Below are 16,861 nucleotides of genomic sequence, written 5' to 3' on the forward strand. Positions count from 1 at the left end.
TCCCTGAGAAAAACGGTTACCGTTTCGTTCTCAATAAAATTGCTTCCTATCAATTGATACCAGTAAAAAAAAACATCACAACAACGAAGCTCTATCAACATAATTTTCAATAATATAAACTCCAGTCAAATTAATCGATTGTTGTCGAGATACACGGTCCGAAAAAGGAAAAATGTTTCCTTCCATTATCAGGAATCCTGTTACAGTCTCATCTGCTTATGCTGCATTTGCAAATATCCGTCTCCTCGTGTATCGTAAAACGAAAGTCTTCTTCCCCCTCGTGGTCTACCGATCCCCAGCACGCCCCCGTTTTCCCGTACCTTCGAAATTACGGTTTCAGGCCGGAACAACGACGTCCTGTCTCAGTTTGAAACGAGGCACTGAAGTGCCGGGCACTCGGTAACTGTAAGCACAGCTTTCACCCCCCGAGGCTTTCCTACAGGGCTGACAATTAGCCGCGCGTCTTCGGGGAGTTTTGAGGCAATATCACGCGAGTATGTTTGCATTATACACGGATATTTACATCGTATGCAAATAAAGCCGGGTTAATTTATGCCGTTATCATATTATACGTGACGTTTGTATCGGTTTTCAGAGGCCTGAGATACACATGTAATATATAGAATCTGGGGCGAACAGGTGCTGCGAAACCGACGGGGGTGCAACCCCGTGACGTAGTTTCGTACAACCTAGATCGAGACCGCATGCAACGTCCTAAATTCTAAAAATAACTAACCTACCCACGCGTACAGGATGCCAGTTATTAATCATGCAGGCACACTATCGTCGTTATTACAATCAATCGAAGGATCATTTTTCACAGCGGAACTCCGCCGGAGTGAATTTATTAAACGATAATCGATTATTTTATCGCCTTTTTTCGTTTATCACAACTCCCGATGATAATCACTGTTAAAAACGGAACGTTTGGCAAAAATGTTAGCGCACGACTATTGGTAATAAATCGATGCATTGATTGATTCTGTAGCTGCTACTGCAGTCAATTGACTGTGTTCAGATTTCTTACTCTAAGCTTTATTTCGCGTAACGTAATAGAAAATGGAAACACTCAGGGACGATAATAATAATCCAAATATCATACCTTAGTATGAAAAAAAAAAAAAAAAGAAAAGTGAAAAGAAACGTTTGTTGTTGCGGAAATGGCAAGTCGGTTGAATATTCCAGGTTAGCTGCAGCAGATGATCAGTTGTATAAGAGGAAATTTAAATGAAGCACAAATATTTTATAAGCGTTCGCAAATATTTCACTTGCATATATATATATATACACACACACACACATACAAATTGTATGTACATGTGTATTCAAATAGCACAAAGTTTCTCGCAGCCTGTTGCAGGAAATTCAGTAAGTTAAAAGCTGCCTCGACCAGAGAGTATAAATTTCCCGTCTTTGGTAGCAGTGCAGGGGGTGTAAATTCACGAGAAATTTGGAAATTGATTAAGTTTACGAACGGCCTTTGAAATTTTACCACACCACGGTGTTATTACATCGAGAAAGCTCGGTGATGCGAAGTCCCGATGTTATTTTCCCCCGACGACAGCGTCGAAATTTATTGTAACCGACGTAGACAGGATGAAGAGTGATCGAGTAAAATTGGCCGTCGAACAGTGGCTGAGTTCACGCGGAGGATTATCACGTGAACTGGGAGAATGATCGAATCGAATATCCTTTTATTTGACTATTACTTTAATTTTTTTTTTTTTTTATCTTTTATTCTCAGTTTTTAGTTTTGAAAACATCGTCAAAGCGCGGGATTTAGAAAGCAGAACGATTTGGGATGTGAGGCAGTCAAAATTCAAAAATGACATTTTTAAGGACCACCATAATATATTACATACATATATGTATATTATTATTCCTAGATTACCAGTATTTTCGTTTTTCTCTTGGAAATGTGTCTAAAAATTAGGTTTAACCGTACAAAAAAAAAAAAATACCCCCGCATTATTAGGAATTATAAGAAGCACGGTATCATACAGAAGTAATCGTGTAAATTATTGAATCATCTTTAAAAATGACAACTTTTTTACATTGGAGTAATCAGACAGCAGATATCAGCAAAATTAGAACGTTTCGTACCTTATGTTGAAAATGGTGGATTGACGCCTAACCTTCCAAGGCTTACGAAAATAAATGTGTTATTATTTATATCGAAGCTAGATCGTGACACCAACTGCGAAACTGTATACTTCACGATTATTTTTTTAAATTCCGCAAAAGAAAGAGAAAAAAAAAGGAAACCAAAACCGGAATAAATTGTACATCTTTGCACAATATTTAAATTAAAAGAAGTCGCATTGTGTACAAAGTACTTCTTTACACTGCAGCTAAAGATCCGACAAATCGAGAAGATTTTTAGTTGGTAAAAAAGTTAACGTTTAAACCTTGTTTCGTACGAAAATAAAAAGAGTATTGCCCTGTTTTAAAATAGTCTAGTGTCCGTACCGCGTCCCCATGTGTATTGCACGTAACTCGATCCGTACGTATTATTCTGGTTGTTTAACGCGGAGATATCGATTTCGTACGAATACGGTACGTGACCAGTCGGCATACAGAACTGCCTTGCACATAACCGAGTGACCTGGTTGACCTCGATAGACTAATCACAACCCCATCAACTATGCATGCAGCCGGTGTTTACGCGTTATACCTCTAATCCGCAATTAGGGCGATGCTGGCATCGCCAAAAACCCAGTTTTTCAGCAGTCCCATTATTTCACACGTAAAACAAAGTCCAGGCTATTTTGATTGAAATCAGGTATAATCGGCACCGAATACGTATTTCATTCGAAATACTGAATTTCCATTAATTTTAAGGACTATTCGAACAGCCGCAATCTTGCGGATGAAGTATGAATTTCTTTTCAGTCAATTCTGTGAAATTTTATAGAGTTTATCCATATCTTACTTATTCAGTTAGTGAAAGAGTGTTCGCAAGAGCTGATGTATGTTATTCCACTTTTAAAAACACGTAGAGAAAAGGACGAAAAACTGCAGTTGGCGCGTTTGATATTCCATGGCAGGAAAAGTTTGTCAAGAAATCGCGGATACTGTACGCATAAATATTATACATTAGGATAGTTCTTATTTACGGTGTTGACAAAATTTTTTCCGCCCTAAATCGACTTGAGATAATTCAAAAACAATTTTCTCATTTTTTCAGATTCCATCTCAGTTTTAACCCCTCCAGCCAACAGAATGAATCTCCCCATTTAAAATACACGTATTTCAGACACATTCTCAGTATATATTTTATTGCAAGAGTAATAATGTTTTAAAAAATCTGTAACTAGCAGGTTTCAGTGATCATCGGTGTGCTAATATCTGATATAAAATTCACATCATCGTACCAGAAAATCTAGACGAATTGCAGTTCATACAAACGAAAAAAGTGAGTTTTCGAGGGTGTGCAATTCGTGTAGATTTCCTGGATTATATCATATAATGTGAATTTTTTCCCAGATTTTATCACTAATGCCTACTAAAACCTCGCAGTTACAGTTTTTTTAGAACATTATTACTCTTACAATAAAATATATACTGAGAATGTGTCCACAACACGTGTATTTTTAATGGAAAAATCCACCCTATTGGGGGAGAGGTGTTAGAGTTGATATGAAAATCTGGAAAAATTAAGCAATCGTTTTTGAATTATTTGAAGTTGACTGGGGAGGGGGATTCGACGATGCACAATCATAACAGCCATTCGGTTACGAGTCATAACTGCTGATTAATTGCTGCGCAAGTCGACAGATTGATAATGTTGGCTGGGTTTTGTAGCTATAGGGGTGCATTTGGCGTAACCTCGAAGGTTCAACGAAGATGACAAGCAGTTTCCGAAGGTTGTGCAATCAGACTCGAGATCGAATTTGAGAAAGGCAATTTCTCGGACGTGCCTTTAAGTTTCGCTTCCGGAAATTAATCGTGAACCTGTGCATGACCGCGTATTCCCGATGTTCGGATATTATATAACACGCAATGAAATCGCGCATATATCTGTGTAAGTGCGCGATATTTACTACGTAGTGGGTAACAAGTTACCAACGTGGCTATCATGCCGCGTGCAGACGTCGAAACAGGATATCTTTGTACCAAGAACCCGTAATTGAATCTATAACGGCTTGTATGGAATGAACCAAGCTCTGAACAGATATACGTACACACAGTCACGAGTGTCCCGTCTTGTGATCTATATAGATAATATCAATGGTGTGGATTTCATGGACTTAGAGAAGAGACTTGTTTCAGTGAAACCGACAATTTAGATCTTGAATTTTTACTCGCACGGTTACTCAGGCTTCAGGGGATATAAAAAATTCAACCTCCGAATGTCTGACATTGTATCTCTCCATAACGGTGTTTGAGTCATTATCAATTACCCATCCGCAATTATTAAGACTCTCATCGACAAAAGCTTTCCCATATGGAAAAAAGGATCGTACACACCAATAAACGTTCAAACCGTAAATAAACTCCGATGATGCTTTTTTGATCAGTGGAATTGGGAAAGAGATCGAGAGACATCCAGGGATGTTTTCCACTCTGGATACTCTTTCCCTCTTACTTATTTTCCGCAACTCGATACTTCGGGTTTGGTAGTCGAGAATGCACGTCGATATTTGCTTCGTATGCATGGAAAATCCAGACGCTGCAATGCGGCTGGTGTATTCAGACGGACACCGACCAAGCACAAACATTGCTACTAGTCACAGCGAAGCGTTGAATCGCCAAGAGCTTAGTTCGAGACGGTTTTATCGACTCGACTTGTTGATTTTGTCTCCTTTTCTATCACCTTTAGTCCCCTTTTTTGCCTCTTCTTACTCGCTTATCTTATATTCCTCGTACAGACGGGAATACAGATTTCATCTATGGCACAGCGGTGAAGCCCGCACGGTTTATAGAACGATACAGAAATTTTTAATATCTTATGCCTGACCGTCAGTCAACGTAGAAAACGGCAGGGTCCATTCTTGACTTGTTTGAAAAGATGAAAGACACAGATTTCTTCAGCTCTGGTAATAGGGAGATACTTTTTTTTTCGTACGTCTTGGAGAATTCGGTACGTTTTGATAAAGCTACTGCCGAATTACAAAGGTTGATGAAAACTACGTTGATTCACCCGTGTCAGTGTCACAATTATAAAGATTTCCTTGTACCTACATTTTCATCGTAGAATTCCAATTTGTATGTAAAACGTTTACTTTTTTAAGAAACAATTTAATATTGTATACGGGGACCATTACTCTAAAAGGAAATCTACTGAAAATCAAAGTTGAAATTCTGTACAGTCTAAGGTTCAAGTTGCGTTTTGAGCTTTGACGTTTCTGGCATATTTCTTTCCCGAGGTGAAGTCTGTCTGCCGCCTTTACGAACACATTTACACGCTGCTACGTGTAAACCGTACGAACTCGCTTCCAACGAAGCTTAAACTAGAGTTTGATAGACTGAAAGGAGTTCTTTGTGCCTTTACCAAATCCAAGCAAGAAACTATAAGGGTCACCGTCGGCGTCGTTGGCTAAACTGTACTTATTCATTGCGTTCCACGATTGGACCAGACTTACACAGATATAAATTAAAACACATGTAAGGCATTACTATGTATAAATATGCACGCATCTTTCTCTGCCTGAAATTTGAATAAAAAGCTCTCTTCGGTAAAGTTGATCAGACCTTGTCTCGAGTAGTTTTCAGGAACAGAAAGGCGGGAGTTGCTCACGGAGATTGATTTTTATTGTTTTTCTCGTAACGTTTTACGAAAGCTGCATTTTCGATACCGGTGTTTATTTTTCATTCCACAATAGCAGCTTAATTTCCCCTAAATCACAATCACCTGTCATCACGCCGTGATCACTCCAATTATTTCGCGCAATTGTGCCGTCCACAGGACGAGTTTTATTCTATCGTTAAAGTTCAGCTTGCAATCTGTTATCACTTCGTATAAAATATCGGGAGAATTTATGAAGTGCGGAAATTCGTCGTTAATAAACAGCCTGGAAAAGTTCAAACGCCCCGTCAAGAGCGCGAAAATTACTTGTCAGATACAGGAATATTAATTACTCAATCTCTCTCTCTCTCTCTCTTTCTCTTCGCGCAGAATTTGAGGCGTGAGAGAGTTTGAACCAGAAATCGCTTAATCTTCAACTGACTAAACAACCGCGTCAGCCAATGCTTGTGTACACGTATAAAATCGGTAACCTGTTTGAAAACCGCAGAAATTCGTCTTTCTATTTTCTTCTTTTGAATCCAACCTTTCTCTCCCAGTAAAAAACAAAAAAAAAATAAATAAATAAATAATAATAAAAATGAAATAAACGTAAGCGGAAACCAATTAAACCCAAACCTGCGGACATGACCGAAGATAAGGCTCTCGGTTTGATCAGCCAACTGCCCGATCAATGGCATATGTGTACATTATGTATATATATATATATATGTGTGTGTATGTATATGTATATGAATGCCAACTGGATCGAACGGATGTAAACCGCACACACCTTTACTCGGCCGTATAGTTAGTTGATGCCTGTTTCGCGGTTTCCATCCAGAATGAAATATGCGCTGGGTTTGGGTGTCGGCCAATGGTGTATGTAATTGGTTAATTATAACCCTGACTACGGGGATGATCCTTGGGTTATTGGATTACTTACCAAAAATGTCAAACAGGCTTGTCAAAGATGTAAATTATCATAGGTCACCTTTAAACTTGTAGTCGCAATACCTGCGCGATTCGAAATTCTTCGGGAATGCTTTGCCACTCGATCAAAGTGAGTTGAAATATTTACAAGATATTGAGAATCTTTTCTCAGACCACGTGCAAACTTTTTACCTCAATCCTAGAGGCTTTAGAATAAAACTGCATATAAAATTACCAGGACTCGTCGATGTTGCAGATAAATCATGCTTAATCCTGATCCCATTCACGTCATCCATTTACGTCAAATAAACGTAGGTTGTACAACGATCACCCCGCACTTCGTCGCGAGACTACGGCTTTATAAAAATAACACTCCACTTTCCTATTCACCGTTTCAATTGTGGCTTGCGTTAAAATAAATTCACCCCTACAGGATTCTCGTTTTCTACCGTCCGGCACCTTTTAAATTCTCAATTCCGTCGGAGTGTCTTGTCGAGGTTTACGATTTCAAGTTGTTATCCTCGTATCTTTATTCATAGGTCGTAGGTGAGGAAAATTTAACGGACCACTAAATCCTGCGGATATGGATTACGTGTCGTACTTTTATACCCTGCAAAGCTGCAGTCGGATGCAGTATTTGCTGCAGGTGCACAGATGTTGCGCGGATAAAATGCCCCGAACCATTCGCAAAGGTTCCTCGCATCGACATCTCGAGAAGAACAGTGAGCCCTGATCTCAGCCTGACACGCGTTACCCTTTATCGATTTTCGTTATCTACAATCCTGCTATGACGTACGAATATATCGGGAAATACAGATCATAACTGCATCGTCGACAGTTGCACGCTATCCATTCATTCTACCCGTGATAAAATCCGACCGAGACAGGTGGACATCGCATGTGTGCAAATAGATGTTAGCAGATATTATAAAACTATAAAATCCAGGCAAAATCTTTCGTATCCGCGTCAATTTGATCAATCGTTACAGCAATCGTTGCTGCTCTTTTAACCAGCATATTATAATTTATTTTACCCATAAATCGTTTCGTATTTCCATACATATCGCTTCTCGAACAGAACAATTACCACGCGCATGCGCCGTCGACATCACATGTGCCTTATAGGGGTAGTTTCTGTACGTTATACCAGAAGAATGGTGTACAGTCGCAGTGGTGCGCGATACTCGGGCACAACATTATGTTGCGCATCGAATCTAGTTCTTCTGATTATTGCTAAACAATTTTTTGACATATCATAAGAAATTGAAAGTTGTTCATTCGCGGACGGAATTACTGTAAACCAAAATACAAAATGTGCGAATATATTTTAACCGGGTATAATTGCAGTGTTTTAAACCGGTTTTTTTTTTTTTTTTTAAATCCAATTAATGCTATAATCTCAATTAGTGATAAAATAATTCAAACTGAAACAAAGACTGTACGTTGTTGTTAATCGTATTGGTTTCAATGCAGGTTTCGAAGCGCTGATTCAATCGAAGATTCCTGTGGTTCGGATAGTGTATCGAAATTTTCAAAAGATGTTGAAAATTGTACTCATCGTGATTAAATGAAATTCACCTGCGATAACAAGACCGAGTCAATATTCAGGGGATACCTACTCGTTTATTGTAAACCTAACCAGTTTTTGAAATTGGATTTCTTCGGAACAGTCAAACGTACTGTGTTGATATTTGTATCTACCAAAAATAATTTTTTCATTTCTATCCAAACATTGATATTTATTCCGCCTCGAGTGTAATTTCTACTCGCGCCCTATTTCACGCCCCCCATATTACAGGTGTCCTCAGTATTCACGCAGACGGTATAATACGGTGTTTGTTTGACTTGAATTTATATGAATCACCGACGATGTTCTCGCGTGTTCCTCCCTGCAGCAGGATATATCGCTGCTTGTATGAACATTAAATTTCAAAACGGAAACTAACACCGTTTGAAAATTGAAAACCGTACACGTTAACGTTCGGTTGATTTATCGTTACTCGTTAGATATTCCGTTTCATTAGCATACATAGATTTACATATGGCATGTTTTTTCATTAATTAAATCCGCACACATACGCTGTGTCGTTGTTGACCTGATCGTAGTTTGTATTTGTCACCACTGACTAATCACTTGTTCTATACTAATCGTTGCATTAATAACTACATAATTACCGTATTTTCTCACAACTACCGGACTACGGTCAAACTTGTTATGTAAATTTAATCATAATACTAAAATATTAACAATCGTCAAGTCAATCGATCAACACCGCAGTCTTCAAAATGATCGGACTGTGGTCCTTCAAACCACGACGCAGCGGTAAAGTGGAAATAATGCTCGGTAAGTCTTCCTAAATCAATCCCCTGCTTAACAATGATTAAAAATTATCGCTCCTCATTATTTTCGTCGCGAAAAACTTCGTAATCATACAATACTGGATCACATTACTAGAGGTTTGAAAAAAGTTTGAAAAAAAATAAATAAAAACTTGGAATGAAAATTGGTTGATCCTTTACCGTTTTATCGCTCGTTGATTCCCGTGGTTAAATGCAGAAGGGAAAATATTTCCTTCCCGGGGCTTTTTCCACCAGTCGTCATTATCGCGATCAAAACTTCGCTCGCTGAAAAAAAAAAAAAAACAAAAAAAAACTCGGGCAATTTAGCTATCGATTGTACATGAGTTGGTCACTCACACCTAACCAAATCCGATTCTCGAAGTATTTACGAGTAGCCACGTGAAATAATGGCTTATCGTCGAATAGTCGAGTTTTCTTGCAAGTTCGATAAAAGCATCCGACCTTATAGAGTTTAACATAAAGTATAACCTGAATTGAATATTATCTTCCGCCGGCATCTACCATTTCAATTTAGAGACATTGACGGCACAAGGGCGACAGCTCACGAAGAATTGATGAACATTCGTAATTAGTGGTCCTAATTTCACCCTCGGAAAAACCCGCAGCTACCCTCCAACATTCGAATATTATCATCTAAAGTCTGATAATTATTTTCAATCATTTCCGGTGAACACTCGGTTGCGTTCTTCTTCGTTACATCATATATTATCAGCAAATATTCTGCTCTCTCCTCTTGAACTTGGTGTATTATTGCTAATTGGTTGCGCCTTTTATACCATACCCGATGAGAGTTTTTCTCATGCTGAAGCAACTGCACGTCTCTCCAGGGATGTCGTTTCCTCGTAAGGCAGTCAGTACGTGGCACAGTCTTTTGAACTTATAATCAGCTGAAATAAAAGTCAGGTTCCGTGAGGCGCCGACTTTCTTATAGCCACGGGCTGAATTACATCAGAAGTGGTTCCGGCGGGGCAATTTGAAATTTGATAGGAACCGGTAGGTGTAGGTAAACCGTCTCTTGGTCGAATACCGCTCCGTATTTTTAAATTCAAACGGAACGGCAGGCGTGAAGAAGTGATTTTTGGTAGGATTGTTGCAGTTTACTCCTCGTCTAAAATATCGGACCTTCCAGCGCTAATACAAGTATATAAATTGGATAAATTGTTATAGCCTGGCTGGATTTATGAGCCAGACCGTCTCTTCTTTTCGCCAAAATTTGTCATCCTTTGCCTCGCCATTCATACTCATTGTCAGCGATACACTCGACGTGAGAAAAGACTTTCCAAGAGGAAAGCGCTGAGTGTTTTCCTTCTTATTTCTATCCTTGAGTCGTTTCTGGCGTGTGTAAGCGAGGTCTAGAATCGAACCTTTTGAACTCGTGTTTCTACACCGTCTATACTATACGCTGCACTATGGCGAGAAACCTGGCAACACTGCATTCCGTTACTAGCACGTGTGTACGTCAACTGGCTTACCTCTACCTCTCCTCCCGCTCCCTCTCCTTCCCCCCTTTCTCTTCCTCTGGTTCTAGTCAAGAAGGCCTTTTCCTTTCCATGCATCGCGTCTGCTTCTTCTTCGTCTTCTTCTTCGGCTCCTCGTCTGTGCTTTTTTACCCATTTATTCAAGGTCCGCGGTAGCTGCACGTCGAGATGTATGACAAGGTGCGGTAATAATTCTAGAACACGCAGTCTCGCTTCCTTCGCATCATTCGAAAAAGGCGACGTCCTGAACTCTGGATAACGAATCGTTTTTCGCAGGTTCACGTACCCCGTTTTTATGCAACTTTTGTCAGGCTGCAGGTCTCGTATTACCGATTTCCTGTACTGTAACCTGTAATATAACCAATAACTACATAAGCTACCGATTCAATTGCGTGTAACGCAGTGTCTGTAACGACTAGTACGCGGTTGTCTTGGACACGACTCGATCTGCGGCTTGAATCGCGTACGGAATAGCGCCCCTGGTGCACTTCTGCAGTCTGAAGTCTGTAAGTGCAATGACTCCGCAGAGGCGCTGACCTCCTGGAGAACGGGTCGTGGTCGCCGGTGGTGGTGGTGGTGGTGGTGGTGGTCGCGGTGGCCGCGCTAAATTGACTCCTTCAACTTTATTTAATTGTACGATTAAGCAATTGCACCGTGGCATAGGTGCAATTAAGTGTGATGCCACTGCTGCGGTACCGGCAGGCTGACTATACTGTTCAATATTAAGAGTGGCGTGCCGCTAGTGTTGTTGGAACTTTGATTCTTCTCGTGTGAAAATCAAGAAGAAGAGTAGAAAGAAACGGACACGTCATCGGTGAAGATTTCTCCGTTCAGCTATGATACCCGCCTCCTTTTCCGTGCCTTGGTCAAGTGGAACGAGTCCGGGCTGTGAAACCGGACCCCTAATCACCGCCCAATACTTTACTTGCGACGACCTTCTACGTCTCCAGTGACTAGGCGTGTGTTCGTTCGCCTTAGTCCAAATCATTCGATACCTACGTGTGGCCTCTGGCGGATAATGGAATATGTGATGAAATCCAAAAGGGATTATTGGAGAGAAAAATGAGCATGAAATGGAGATTGGTGTCCGGTGATATTGGCCTAGTAAATGTCAATGGAACCGCAGAAACTGGAACCGCCGTACAACTTTCGCAGGTCAATGCTAAAGAAATGCGTACCGCCAGTCACGCCACGGCGTCAGTTTTGGCCTTTGTTTGGATATCACGAAAGTTTCGTGTAATGACTGGGAGCATTAGGCTCGTTAGAAAGAAAATAGATGTGTTTTTCTTTGGCTTATTATCTCGTCCTAATCCTGGAGTGGGTGTGCAAGGTGTACGAGGTATAATTATACGCGGAAAACTGTTTTAATTAGCCGAGTGCACATCAATGAATTATATAAATGTGGATGCATAAATTAAAAGTAATAAAACACAAAACCGCCAAGAGATTTCACGGAACTTGTGCAAAGCTCGCGTTAGCAGCGAGTCGTCATGGGCTGTGGAATTGAAAACAACCTCTCTGTACGCGAACACTGGGGACTTTAATGCGCTACGTAATCAGCACCTAATCCAATTGCAAGAGCTACACCGCGATTTGCATCCTTGTGCATTTCCAGTTCAGACTTTAGGGATAGCAGATTCGTATCGTTCATACATTTGCAGTAGTTTTTATTAATTTAAAAACACATGTCACTTTAATTGACTTGTACTTTATCCTATATATACGGTTCCGGCATTGAAGGTATATGAAATTCAACGTTGAAAGACGAGTCCGAGGTGTGATTCCTACTCACAATACTGGCTACATTATTTCCATCCGTTATGAAAGGTGTAATTTCAAGATGGCGTGACTCGTGGTGGCATTGTTGCTCACAATCCCATGAAATTTCCTACAATGCAACTCTCTGTTCAACCTATTCGCGTATAATATCCTTTCTTTTATCAGTCATATTATAACTTTTTTTTTTCACGCTAAACCTCATCATTCAACGGCCAAAGAAATTGTACACTTTTATACGTATGTAACTGGGAGAAGGTAGCGTTTAAATTTCGGACAAACCAGGTTAACCTCAGCTTCGTCAAATTACAAGGAATCAACGTACCTTCCAAGTACGAATATGACGCTACCTTTTAGTCATTCTTCCATGAATTTATCGACTGATACTCAAAGTCGCTTCAATCACAACCATGGACTGTAGCGTCGGTTGCTTGTTAAGAAAAAAATAAAAATAAACAACAATGCTCATTATTTCCTAAGCATAGCGTCCTCTTACCGACACCACTGCTGCAGCCTGCAGTCCCAGGGATTTTTCCTAAGGTCACGTTCACGCTCCCAACGGAGAATTTCAATGACGTAACACCATGCACAATGTATGGCGATATCTGATCATGTCGTGTCTCATTTTCATGCCAACACCGAGTACCTACGCAGCTAGTAAAGCGCTCGTGATGGTTTACAAGGTTGTATAACACTCTACGATATTGAATTGGCTCCGATATCTATACAACCCATTTTCCGATCGCCCGAACGCAATTTCGCGTTCGTGAAAAATCTCTTAGATTTATATCCCTGACGGGAAAGAATCAATTCTCGGCACTCTCAAATTTATTAACCGCATGATGGACTCATGCCTTGGTTTTCGGTCCCTGAACTTCGTAATGTTTTATATCGTGATTGCTTCGAGATCAATATAAAGAATAATTCGTGAAAGTAACCTAAAATTTACGGAACCGTGTTGATTATTTATATTCTAGATTTATATTTTCACTTGATTCTCGATCACTTTTAAACGTCAGAAGTTTCTTAATGAAACTTCCGACACAATCGTTGTCTCTTCCGTACCTGTCCCTCTCTATACTTAAAACACACCCTGTCTCGGCACAGCGAAACTCTCTCATTGGTCATAACCTTTCTGACGTCAGAAAAAAGGCGCGCGTTTGAACGATGCTTAGAATAATTCAAGCTATTCGTTTTCTAGTTGTTTAGTATTTCATTGGAAACTTGCAAAATCCTTTCAAAATGTGTCACCTTTCATTTCTCAAGACACGTGCACAACCCTGCGAAGTTATAGGCGCAAACTTTGCTACAGAGTACGCGTTTCTGGTATATTGGACGAATTAGGACACTTTGATGCGATTTGTTGGTTTTACATGGTTTCCGGCTAAGCCCGTAGAACGCACCCATCCATTCATCCAGATTCGTGTGTGTTCATAGATTCACGACTGAGTTTGTCGCTCACATTTTGATATCGGGTCGGTTTCACTGACATTTCAACGACCGAGACATAGATATAGATATTTACATAGGTTATACGTCATAGCAGTGTGCCAAAATCAGCTCCCACACTTCGTTACGGTGAAATCCACCCACGTATATGTGGTACAGTTGCGGTTCACTGGTCAAAGGGTGTCAGGCACAAAAGGTCGATCCTGAGCCAAGGCCGGCTTGAATTACTGCTAAATTTCCAATTTGTTGTATCACTGAACCGCTACAGTAATTGACGACCAAATTTAAACAGCGTATAAATTTTTGTACCGTAGATTTTTATATCGATGATACAATCCTTCGTTAAATATCAATCTGAAACTATACTCAGATTACGAGATAACGACGAATATAAATTGGTCTTTTACACTTTTACAAATTTCAGCCTTCGGCAGTTTATATTTAAAGCCAACGATAAAACGCGCTTGCCAGAACTTTACCGAACAGTAGCGATTAACGAGTTTTATTCCGAATAATTCTTACACCGCTCCGCTAATGTGGGAGATTAAATTTAAGAATTTTCTCTACTATCTTTCTCGATATTCGACATCGTCCATTGTATCACATGCGGTTGAATTTATTCCCGGCCTTTGCTGTCGCTGCGACAGCGAATTCTTTCGTAGCAAAGGATTTATCTTCATTCGTAATTTATATTCGTTCAGTCTGGATAAAGAATTTATACGTATGAAAACGCCGCTCATTTCAATGCGGGTGTATGTAAGGACATAATAAACCGTGAGAGATCGTCGATTAGCTTTGTACACACTTTCATTGGCACACAACGTCTATTTTACGCCCGGCGTAACCTAGTTTCCGCAAATTTCACTCCACTTTTGCTTGTCCGATCAAGAGATAACAATTATTGTACTCGCGGTTATCATCAATGCCACGCACGTTGTCCATCGTATTTCCATCGTTCTCTGATAGCAAATAATCCATACGATGTAGATTGTATTCATTCTCGATAGTGGATTTTTATACTCCCTCGTTGCGATAATTTTAAATTTCCCCGACGACCTCAAAACGTTCTCTAATGAGTATACGGTTTCAGTTCCATTTTTTTTTTTTATTTTTTTTTTTCATCAAATAATCACCTATCATATTTTTGCGTTTTTTTATGCTCTTTACATTAGTAAAGTTATTGGCTATCTTCGTTCGCTGTAATCGATTAAAAAAAAAACCTGCAGCGTTTTCACTCGTTGAAAAATTTAACCAACCCCGAAAATTGGATATTTCTCTCTATTAAGGTTTCAAACCTTCCTCAAGAGACCGTCCCGGCATTGTATGCAGTAAATTTGAGTAAATAACTCTCCGCGTACGAGTAAATTTATTCATTCAATTTCGCCTTTTCGTTCTCCTCGTTTCTGTTCCGAGTTTTGTTTTTTTTTTTAATTTTCTCACAACTTTTACGCCATCTTTGAATTTACATTCATTTTCTGCCAATTAGCCAGGCAGACGCGAAACTCCACGGTGACGCAATTTTTTCACTTTGTCAAGATATCGGTGAGTTTCGGCGCCGAGTTACTTCCTGACGCGGTCTTGTTCTGCTAACTAACGAACCTTCTGCCGTTTCTAATTACCCTTAAACAACGGCACGCGTGTTTGCACGCTTTCAGACCTGGTCACGTTTTGACAAATCGTGATTCGAGATTTTCGATGTGGAAAGAGAGAACGAGATCGGTGCCCTGTAGTCGAACACGTCGGCTGTGTTTACACACGTGTAAAAATCCCTCCTCAGTTCCACGTAACAATAACTAGGAATAACAGCTACTCTAAAGATTGACAAAGTGTGACTTGGATAGAAAAAGCCAAAAATATCGTACGATTTAGCAAATTATGGAAACCTCCGTATCTACGGTCTCGCGAATTTCAACGTATAAAGACATCTGGCGTAACTTGCGTGCCTGAGAAGCGTAAAGAGTAACGCACACGGGTCATGGAACACGCAGAGCGTTGTAAACAGTGGTCTCCTTGCTTCTGTGACTTTATTTTTAGAGCTTTCACGTCTGCCGTTCGTCTCCGCCGTCCAGTCCTACAGTTTTAAGCTTCACGGTCGTCCGAGCTTCGCGCAGTGTCTCTTCTCGGTTCTTCTCTCAAACCGACAAAATTCCATAATATAAGTAAAAGTATTTTTTTCCGGACGTGATAATGGGCTGGAAGTCGAAGATCGGTTGTTGCGGTAAAGTGTCATTCGTCTTGAGTACATGTGTAAATAGTTGAATGATAAGTGATGCGTGAACGACTGCAGCGTATCTCTTCGAATCTGCTCCAAAGACATTCCATGAAATTTTCCAGAGCCCAACCCCAACCCTCGTCTCAAACTTTATTTCTTCTTCTTTTTGTTTCAAGAAAAAGAAAACAGAGCCATAACTAGTCGCAAGTTTGTTTCTACTGTGCGTAAAATTTACTTTGTAAAACTACAAATCAGCACAGTTTCAATCTCGCACGATAGCGATCATCCCCGGCTCTAGATCTACGCAAATATATTCGCTATTAACGACACGCTAGTCAGGTTTTTGCCCGAGCAACCGTCACAGAGCGGCCCGGGACTGTTTAAGAATGAATGAAAAAGAACGTACGAAGTAAAAAGGGGCGGTATAATCGTCGTGTTTCACTTTACCGTTACTGACGAAATTGTTGTTATCAATTAACGAACGAAACAGAGAGAAAGAAAAAATCGTCTAAACTGTATAATAAAGCATGATCTATACTGGTGTAATATCTCGAAGCTCGACGACCCGCTTATTATCATTCTCGTTTGATATAATGCGCAGCAATAAAGATTCGAACGACACTGTGACTGTGCAGCAGATCAGTCACTGTAAGTTTTTGTGAATTAAATACCGGGACAAACTATGCAATCCCTTCCTTTATTTACCGTCGTTAAATTTACAGTCAGAACCCGAGTGTCTGACCGGAAAGAATAAAATTGGTTATAAAAAATACTAGTGTAAATCGTCGTGGAGTTTTTTTAAGTGTCTAAATGCATCTCTCTTGTATGGGAAATACGGTTAGTCGTAATATGTCGACGGGACAGGATGCGCTCGGTTCTTGCAACAATTACCCATACACGAAACTCTACGGAGTTGAAGATACGTGA

The 16,861-nt window shown here is 40.1% G+C and overlaps 1 protein-coding gene across 11 annotated transcripts in view; it reads left to right on the forward strand.

Moving 5' to 3' along the window:
- The window catches only part of LOC107216750 (afadin), a 115,366-nt gene that overhangs the window by 78,503 nt on the left and 20,002 nt on the right, over positions 1-16,861 (forward strand). The window contains exon 1 of one of the 11 annotated variants that reach the window (XM_046746382.1): positions 8,912-9,002. The exons of the other annotated variants lie outside the window; for them this stretch is intronic. Coding sequence (XP_046602338.1) covers positions 8,945-9,002 — 58 coding nt within the window. The 5' untranslated portion in view covers positions 8,912-8,944. Of the gene's footprint in view, positions 1-8,911; positions 9,003-16,861 lie in introns of those variants that run through there. 11 annotated transcript variants of the gene reach the window in all.

This window comes from Neodiprion lecontei, chromosome 1, assembly GCF_021901455.1.
Source record: "Neodiprion lecontei isolate iyNeoLeco1 chromosome 1, iyNeoLeco1.1, whole genome shotgun sequence".
In the NCBI taxonomy this organism is placed as follows: Eukaryota; Metazoa; Arthropoda; class Insecta; order Hymenoptera; family Diprionidae; genus Neodiprion; species Neodiprion lecontei.